The 10,247-nt window shown below is 35.9% G+C and overlaps 1 protein-coding gene across 2 annotated transcripts in view; it reads left to right on the plus strand.

Annotated features, from left to right (window-relative positions):
- ARFGEF3 (ARFGEF family member 3) overlaps window positions 1-10,247 on the plus strand; it is a 231,523-nt gene that overhangs the window by 181,459 nt on the left and 39,817 nt on the right. For both annotated transcript variants that reach the window (XM_001370224.4, XM_056818873.1), the window contains 3 exons: window positions 1,271-1,415; window positions 2,726-2,848; window positions 8,552-8,655. In XM_001370224.4, the coding sequence (XP_001370261.2) occupies window positions 1,271-1,415; window positions 2,726-2,848; window positions 8,552-8,655 (372 nt within the window). The remainder of the gene's footprint in view (window positions 1-1,270; window positions 1,416-2,725; window positions 2,849-8,551; window positions 8,656-10,247) is intronic.

Genomic DNA, 10,247 nt, shown 5'->3' on the forward strand with positions numbered 1-10,247 from the left:
AAAGTACCATGTTTTTCATTCTGCAAAGTACTAATTTTGAGTCGCTTCCAGCTCTGAGAATCTGTGTTTTCATAGCTTTCTTGGATTGGTTTCCAGACTATACTAACTTCCATGCCTGTCCCTTCATCATCTCTATACAATGATACCAGCATTCCTTTACAAGGGCAAGGTGACTTTAGACATTGCCAGCCTCTCCCATTCATACATTGTGGCAAAAAGAAAACAGTCAGAAAATGTGTGTGGGATTAAGGAGTGTAGACAACTATAAGCATTGGCAAAGTGGGAAATTTATTATTTTTTTAAAAGCCTAAATCTGAAGCAGAAATTATTTTATGGATTCATGGACCATCATGATATTAACAAGCTATATAAAATATAAAATATAAATTTAATTTAATTAATTATATGTAAATAAATGTATATATTTACAAAAATATAAACATTTTCTATTATTATGAAATATTTGTGATTTTGTATTGCTGTTTTTAAAAAATCAATAAAATGTGGCAAAGCAGACTGTTGTTTATTTCCCATTTGGAATATTACAGGCATCTAAAGTAGAGGATTTAATGCCTATTTCTTACCAAATTACATAGAACCACTTTTGGATGTTGAATTCTGATAGTATATTATTTATAGTCATGCCTTTGACTAAAAGTAGTACTCAGAAATTACAGAATTGTAATGTTAGTAATGATTGAAAAGGCAGTGTTCAGTTAATACAACTCTATAACTGAGGTCTAGTGGAGTTGTGACTTATCCAGGGTCACTCTATTAGTAGCAGCCAGAAGAGCACTCTTAGTAGCCTCCTAACTGGAAACTTAGACAGTAATGTTTTCATAAGACTTTAAAATCTCTGAGGCCATAGTTTTCTTAGCCTTCAGTGCACTTGGAACAGTTTAGCTTTAAAGGCCAAGGCAATCCAGGTGCATTGGTAAATATGAGCTGATCTGATGTATGATTGAATTATGGCTCTTCCATTTACTGTGTGACTTTGGGTTTCTTAACCTAAGTATTTTTTATCTCGTTAAGTCTTAATTTTTTTAGAGTTGGACTAGATTATCTGTAAGATCCCTTCTAACTCTAAGCATTGGGAAGAGGAAATTTAGTTTGTGATTTGAATTTCTTTGACCATTCATTCCCTCTAAATGAAGGTAAAAATAGCTAGACATTAAAGAGGGATCCTTTGTCTTTTTTAAGAATTTTATTGCATCTCTTGAATGAGGGGCTGTAAGAGCTAACCTGTTTGTTTCATTTGGTTTTAACTCAGGTCATCACATCAATAGGGGAGTTGGTCGAAGTATGTTCTACTCAGATCCAGTCAGGATGGAGACCCTTATTCAGTGCCCTGGAAACCGTACACAGCAGTAACAAATCAGAAATGAAAGAATATCTTATGGGAGACTACTCCATGGGTGAGGATATTTGGCTGATTCTTTCTTTTTGAGTCCCTATCATACACATTTGTAAAGATAAGAGAGACATGAACATGTTAACAAGTAATGAGGAAGACAGTAGCTAGAGAGAGATTGAAGTTGAAAGAAAGGGAAGAAGAGATCAATGGGGCAAGTTCCCATATTACATGTGAGGGGGCGACATTTTAGGCCCAAGATGATGGATAATTGGTCTTGGGGGAAAAATGCTCATCTATTGAGCACAAAGCAAAGAAGAAGAGGATAAATAAAGATATAGAAAAATAAAGAAAAGTTTATCATGGATAGCCTTAATTGCCTCCATAAATTAGGAGGCAAAATCATCTTCTATGTGAGAGGCAGAGACAGAAAATAAGAGAAACCAAGAGACAGACATAGAGATAGAGAGGGATGACGACGACAGTGTCAAGGGAAAAGAGAGAGGTAAAGGGAGGATAGAGGGTAGAAGTTTGGAACTGCCACTAGAGAAATATGCTGGAGAGTCCAACCAAGATGAATAGAAAGGTTGATTTGTAATTCAGAGTACATAATTGAGATTATAGCATGTAATTTTTTTAGGAGGTCCAATTGGTATACTTATGTGACTCTTGCTAGTCATACAAGATCAGAGACAAGTCCTCCAAGGTTGACAATTAGCAAAGGACAAACAAGAGGAGAAAAAGGATCAGTGTTGGGGGAAAAGAGATTTCAGTTCCACTAGGGACTAGGAATTACTAGAGCTGCAACCAGAAAAGTGACAGGTCAGCTTTGTAGGAAGGGAGGAAGTACCTACAAAATGGCACTTCTTAGGGCTGTCTTCCCATACAGGATATTAGCCAAGGCTTCCTTTTCAGGCTTTCTAAGTCAAAATATCATTAAAAGGTTCCAGCCCTTCCCTCCCAGAAGATTATGTTGAACTCCTCTCAATCCATATTGATATTACATAACTACCATTGATAGAGCATTACAAGAATTTAATGAGTCAGACTATACACAAAATCTTCTTTAGTTCATTGCTGGACATTGTGTGAACATTGCCTCTGTCTGCCATTCATTCAAGTCTCCGCATGCATCTCAGCCTGGCATCTTCTTTGTGAAGTGCCTATACACCTGCAATGTACTCACTGTTTAAAAAAACAATATTTGTAGGCAAAGTCATGACTCTGGTCCTTGAATACCAAAGTTGAGTAGTTGTCAGTCCAGTGATAAGAATGTGTCTCTGATAGTTCCTTTTGGGAGTTGTTTTAGAAATGCTTTCAGTTTGGCTAACCTCAAAGATGGCAAACTTACCTTCTGTATTTCTCTTCCCATAGGAAAAGGTCAGGCCCCTGTGTTTGATGTCTTTGAAGCTTTTCTGAATACGGACAACATCCAGGTGTTTGCCAATGCAGCCACCAGTTACATTATGTGCCTTATGAAGTTTGTCAAAGGATTGGGTAAGTGTGACTTTATGTCCATTTAATTTAGCTAAACCTGTATATTCTCTTTTCAAGATAGTATTTGTCTGGAAGCCAGACTCTTTGTCACTAGGCATACTGGGTACATGGGAGGAAGCAAGCATCCTAAGACTAGAACAGATGGTAAACAGTGTGTGTGATGTACCAGAACCAAAACACTTATTGCCAAAGGCACTTGCTATCCATGTGTAAGTGATATTGGAACTATATGCAGAGTGGAGGGCTATACAGAAACATGTTGTAGAACATTCACATCTCTTTAGTTCACCTTTTTTAATTCTGACATATAACATTATTATATTTAGTAATCATAGTAGACTACATTTATATATTACTGTTTTGTAGATTACAAAATACTTTTATCCCAATGACCTTGCAAGAATAAGTAATTGGATGCCCATTTTTATATGGGGAAATTGAAACCATAATTTCATTTTGCTTGACTCAAAAGATAGTGTCCTGTCCATTTTTAAACTGTAATTTTGAACCCTAATGAAACACTTTATTAAAGACCAGAATATCAGTGGTCTAAATTCAATTTAGAGCCCCTAAGGAGATCATTTTAATGGGCCCCTTTATTCTTTGTTATTTCTTAAATTTATTTCCTGTTGAAATGAACTCCTGAGTCATATAGAAATACTCTTTGACCCATCATATTTAGACCTTCTCAAGTTACTGATTAGCATGTTTTAGATTCTCTATAATTTTTATATATATATACATATATATATAATCTAGCATAACTTAATCTTATTTCAGGTTCAAATTCATCTCCTCCCAGAAGCTTGAAAATTACCTAATTAAAATATAACCACAAATGAACATAGATGCAAAAATCTTAAATAGGATACTAGCAAAAAGATTCCAACAAGTGATAACGAGGGTTGTTCATTATGATCTGGTGGAATTTATACCAGGACTGCAAAGATGGTTCAATATTAGGAAAACCATCCACATAATGACCATATCAACAAGCAAACCAACAAAAATCACACGATTATCTCAACAGATGCAGAAAAAGCCTTTGACAAAATACAACACCCATTCCTATTGAAAACACTAGAAAGTATAAGAATAGAAGGGACTTTCCTAAAAATAATCAATATTTATCTAAAACCATCAGCAAACATCATCTGCAATGGGGATAAACTAGATGAATTCCCAATAAGATCAGGAATGAACAAGAATGCCCATTATCACCTTTATTATTTAACATTGTACTGGAAACACTAGCCGTAGCAATTACAGAAGAAAAAGAAATTGAAGGGATTAAAGTAGGCCATGAGGAGACCAAGCTATCACTCTTTGAAGATGATATGATGGTCTACTTAAAGAACCCTAGAGACTCAACTAAAAAGCTAGTGGAAATAATCAACAACTTTAGCAAATTTGCAGGGTACAAAATAAACCCACATAAATCATCAGCTTTTCTATATATCTCCAACACATCTCAGCAGCAAGAATTAGGAAGAGAAATTCCATTTAAAATCACCCTAGACAATATAAAATATTTAGGAATCTATCTGTCAAGACAAACACGGGGACTATATGAACCCAACTACAAAACACTCTCCACACAATTAAAACTAGATCTAAACAATTGGAAAAACATTAAATGCACATGGGTAGGACAAGCTAACATAATAAAAATGACTATCCTACCCAAACTAATTTACTTATTTAGTGCAATACTCATTAAACTACCAAGAAACTTTTTTTACTGAATTAGAAAAAACAATAACAAAGTTCATTTGGAAGAACAAGAGATCAAGGATATCCAGGGAAATAGTGAAAAAAAAAGATGCAAAGGAAGGAGGCCTTGCAGTACCAGATCTCAAGCTATATTATAAAGCAGTGGTCATCAAAACAATATGGTACTAGCTAGAGACAGAAAGGAGGATCAGTGGAATAGACTTGGGGCAAGTGACCTCAGCAAGACAGTCTATGATAAACCCAAAGATCCCAGCTTTGGGGACAAAAATCCACTATGTTGATAAAAACTGCTGGGAAAATTGGAAGGCAATATGGGAGAGATTGGGGTTGGATCAACATCTCACACCCTACACCAAGATAAACTCAGAATGGGTGAATGACCTAAACATAAAGAAGGAAACTATAAGTAAATTAGTTGAACACAGAATAATATACATGTAAGATCTTTGGGAAAGGAAACATTTTAAGACCAAGCAAGAGTTAAAAAAAATCACAAAATGTAAAATAAATAATTTTGATTACATTAAATTAAAAAGTATTTGTACAAACAAAACCAGTGCAACCAAAATTAGAAGGGAAACAACAAATTGGGAAAAAAATTTTCACAATAAAAACCTCTGACAAAGGTCTAATTACTCAAATTTATAAAGATTTGTACAAATTGTACAATTGTACAAAATAATCAAGCCATTCTCCAATTGATAAATGGGCAAGGGATATGAATAGGCGATTTTCAGATAAAGAAATCAAAACTATCAATAAGCACATGAAAAAGTGTTCTGAATCTCTTATAATCAGAGAGATGCAAATCAAAACAACTCTGAGGTATCACCTCACACCTAGCAGATTGGCTAACGTGACATCGAAGGAAAGTAATGAATGCTGGAGGGGATGTGGCAAAGTGGGGACATTAATTCTTTGCTGGTGGAGTTGTGAATTGATCCAACCATTCTGGAGGGCAATCTGGAACTATTCCCAAAGGGCAATAAAAGACTGTCTGCCCTTTGATCCAGCCATAGCATTACTGGGTTTGTACCCCAAAGAGATTATAAGGAAAAAGACTTGTACAGAATATTCATAGCTTCACTCTTTGTGGTGGCAAAAAAAAATTGGAAAATGAGGGGATGCCCTCCAATTGGTGAAAGGTTGAACAAATTGTGGTAGATGCTATTGATGGAATTCTATTGTGCTCAAAGGAATAATAAAGTGGAGGATTTCCATGTGAACTGGAACGACCTCCAGGAACTGATGCAGAGCGAGAGGAGCAGAACCAGGAGAACATTGTACACAGAGACTGACACACTGTGGTACAATTGAATGTAATGGACTTCTCCATTAGTGGCAATGCAGTGATCCAGGACACCTCTGAAGGACTTTTGAGAAAGAACACTATCCACATTCAGAGGAAGATTTGTAGGAGTAGAAACACTGAAGAAAAATAATTGCTTAATTATATGGGTCAAGGGGTATATGATTGGGTATGTAGACTCTAAATGAACATCCTAGTGCAAATATCAACAACATGAAAATAGGTTCTGATAAAGGACACATGTAAAACCCAGTGGAATTGTGCATCAGCTACGGGAAGGGGTGGGAAAAGGGGAGGGAAAGAATATGATTCTTGTATGTTCTAAATTGACTAATTAAATAAAATTTTCAAAAAAAAAGTATAACCACAACTCCACCAGGATTTAGAGGACACATAGTATAGAGCTTGAGAGCAATGTTAAACACAGAGTAGAGTACTGAATGTTTTTGTTGAGAGCACAAAGTACCTGACAATTCTACATTTTTTGAAATGAGAAAACAAGATACAAATAGGCTAACTGACATTATTCATGCCTTACATACTACATAGACAGAGATGGAAATTGAACCCTGAAATGCAAACTACAATCAAGTCTTAAAGGCTACACTGTTCAAGGGCAGATGCCTTTTTATTTGGGCTGGTTCATGGCAATTTCTGTCATTTGCACTACCAAAATTCTATTGAATTGTGTATTTTTCCTAGGTGGCAATCTGGATCAAAAGTGAGCTCTTATAGTTGTCCTAGGAGGGATAGAGGCTTGGGCTTGTGAGAGCTAACTTACGAGGAACAAATAGGAAGAATTATGGTGACCACATAAAATGTACTGTGGTCACAAAGCTACTAAAAAGAGAGAGAGAGAGAGAGAGAGAGAGAGAGAGAGAGAGAGAGAGAGAGAGAGAGAGAGAGAGAGAGAGAGACAGAGAGAGACAGAGAGAGACAGAGAGAGACAGAGAGAGAGAGAGAGAGAGAGAGAGAGAGAGAGAGAGAGATTTCACAATGATAGAATCTAAGAGTAGGAAAGCACCTTAGAAACCAGTCTGGTTCAAGCTATACCCATCCAACAATTCTTTTTCCAACAAAAGGTCTCCTTGAAGGCTTCCAACAAGGGGAACATATCAGCTGATCATAACTGATTCTACTTTTGAATCCAGCTCTAATTATAATTAAATCAAGCTCAGTTTTGCCTCTCTCTGAAACTTTCCTGCCCATTGTTCTTAGTTCTACCTTCTGGAGCCAAGCAGAATAAGTACAAACCATCTTCAAGATGGAAGCTCCTCAGATACTTGAAAGACAGCTATTACGGTTCCCTAGCTCTCCTCTTCTTTGGGGTAAAATAACCTTAGTTTCTCTCAATGACCTCAATGACGTATTCCCCAATACTTTCACTCTTTTGGCTAACCTCTTCCATTCCATTTTGTCTATATCTTCCCTAAACAATAGTGCCTAGAACTAAACACAGAACTTCAGGTGTAGCCAGCTGTATTATATAAATTTTTTTAAACACTTACCTTCTTTCTTTGATTGATACTAAGTATCATTTTCAAGGCAGAAGAGTAGTAAAAAGCTAGGCGATTGAGGTTAAGTGATTTGCCCAGGGTCACACAGCTAAAAAGTGCCTGAAGACAGATTTGGACCCAGGATCTTCTAGCTCTCTACCCTGACTCTATCCACTGAGCCTCCTAGCTACCCTGTATTATATGAAATTTTAATCACTTATTTCATATCTGGCCAGTTTCGTGTGGTTTATTATCAAGAAAATTCTTTAAAATTCTTCCCTTTAATTATATATAATATAGAGTATATTAGAAATCAACCTGAGAGTTTCATTTATAATACTTAATATTCAGATGGATCTGTGATCACTTTGTTTCAAGAGTTCCCTCCAGTGATGCAGATTGTAATCCATCCATGCTTCCGTATCCTGGGCAGCTCTTATTCATGCCTTCCTGAAAGTTCACAATAATGAGTCCACCGTGTTTATGATATGAATGCTGAATTTGAATGAGTGAATCTGTGGGAGATACAGTGAAACAAGGGAGGATTTGTGCATGACTATTCTTCACAAGAATTTGACCTGTACAAGTGTGATGAGATAGTAAATTAAAGAATAGATAATGTGTATTTTGTCCCAAGAAAAAAATATTCCTTTTTGCTCATTTGCTTCTGAATTTTAACCAACACTTAGTAATTATGTCTGTTTACCCACAGGGGAGGGTGCTATTTATCTATAAATGTAGATAATTAGAAACAATTGGAATATTGCACAATGATTTTATTAAAATGCACAAGCTGAGCAATTACAAAGGAGGGGCGTAATTACAAGTTGCAGATACAATCAATGTTGTTTACCTATAGGAAACCTGGAAGCTCCAATAGAAATATGACACATATGGACAAATAACAGATGCAAATTAAATGTTCCTGATTCACACCCCCTGATATGTAGTATCTCCCCAAACTCCCATATCATTGCAATTTAATAGTAGACACTGGCAACAAAATAGACATTTTCCCAGCTATTGGAGAGAGAAAGTTTATGCTCAGTAAGGACCTTTACAGTTTTCATTATAGCCTTCTTTCAGCCAACTGGCTCAAGAAATAGTGTCATGGGGTAAATTGACTTTCCCCCTCCTTTTTGTATTTATCTTCCTGTCCTCTAGGAGAAGTCGAGTGTAAAGAGATTGGGGATTGTGTGCCAGGGTCAACTTCAACATCAACAGACTTGTGCCTTCCCGCTCTGGATTATCTCAGAAAGTGTTCCCAGGTATGGTTAAAATGAGTATCTGGGTCTCAGGAGGCTCTTCAGCTCTCTGGGTTGGAAATGATCCTGGGAGGAAATTGGCATAATGTAGATGGTGTCCTCCACTTTCTGTAGCCCTGGGATGAAGAATGAATGGGTGTGGAAACTTCTTCCTCCCTCAACCCTTCCCCAGAAAATGAAAAAAAGACTGTGGATACTATCTTTGATGAAGGTAGTAAATCTCACAGGTCACTGATGATGCTTAGAGACTACATACGAATTCAAGGGTTCTTAATTTTTTATGAGACCTAAATCTTTTTATCAAGTCTGATGAGGCTTATGAACTCCTTAGAATTAAATGCTGGATGCCATAATAATAATGACATAAATAGTAGATTACATAATTGAAGGAAATGCTAAATTTCAAAAAGTAGTTACTGAAAATAAAGGTGCAATCCCAGTAGCTGTATATCCCTGGGTATATATCTTTCTGGGTTCTCTCTTTTATTTTCTCTTTCACCTCTTGAGTCAAATTTGGCTAAATTTATCTGATCTGTGAGCAGTTACCAGAAGGGGAAAATGCTCTGTTTACCTACAAATGTGAAAATACAATAGTCACCCAAACCTCAAGAAGGAATAGTCTAAATAGCTATATTAAAACATTAAAATTGAGGGCTTATATATCTCCTTCCCACCCCAACTATCTGTGTGTTCTGTTGTTTTCTCTGTATATTTTTGCCCATCTCTCCCCTATCTTTCTTTAAAAAAAAAAAACCCTTACCAGAAGGTCTTACCGCAATACTGTGTATTGGCTCCAAGGCAGAAGAGTGGTAAGGGCTAGACAATGGGGGTCAAGTAACTTGCCTAAGGTCACACAGCTGGGAAGTGTCTGAGACCAGATTCCCCCTATCTTTCTTGATTAATTGATTTTAACATGGAAATAATGTGATCAGCTTTTGTATTTAAATATTTAATGTTTAATATTAAATATTTTAATGTTAAATGTTTAATATTAAATGCTTAATTTTAATTCAGTTCAATCTTTAATAAATTTAATGAATCAAAACCAGTAAATATTTAATGTTTTTCTTAATTGTAAAAAATGACAATATAATGTTTTGTTTTTCTCAAAAAACTGACTAAATTAATTTTTAACTTATGCAGTTCCAGATTTTTAAAAATTATGAGTCTTTGGCCCTTGTTTTAAAAGGAAAATCTTTGTTGTAAACAGTGGCATTTTCAAAGGAAGAAACATAATTAAGGAGAAATTGGGTGACAGTTGTACGGATGAATGGATGCTACAAAAGCTACATAGCCTCTGAATGGGAACAATTTTAAATGGGCTACATTTATAACTTAATAAATCTCTGATATCTAAAAGCAAGGTCATAGTAATAATAATCTGAACCTTATGGTAGTGGAAAATGGGCCATGGTTCATGGACCACATATCGGTCTTTACAGATGAAAATGCACTTTGCAGAACGTTGGATGGAGCTGGCTATATTCCTCCATTCCTTTAGCTTTATTCGTCCACTCCTACCTACCTTCACTTTATGATAAAAGGAAAGATACTAAAAAAGACCAGTCAAAAATATACTTGATAAAGTGATTTTT

The sequence above is a fragment of the Monodelphis domestica genome, chromosome 2, assembly GCF_027887165.1.
Source record: "Monodelphis domestica isolate mMonDom1 chromosome 2, mMonDom1.pri, whole genome shotgun sequence".
NCBI classification, from domain to species: Eukaryota; Metazoa; Chordata; class Mammalia; order Didelphimorphia; family Didelphidae; genus Monodelphis; species Monodelphis domestica.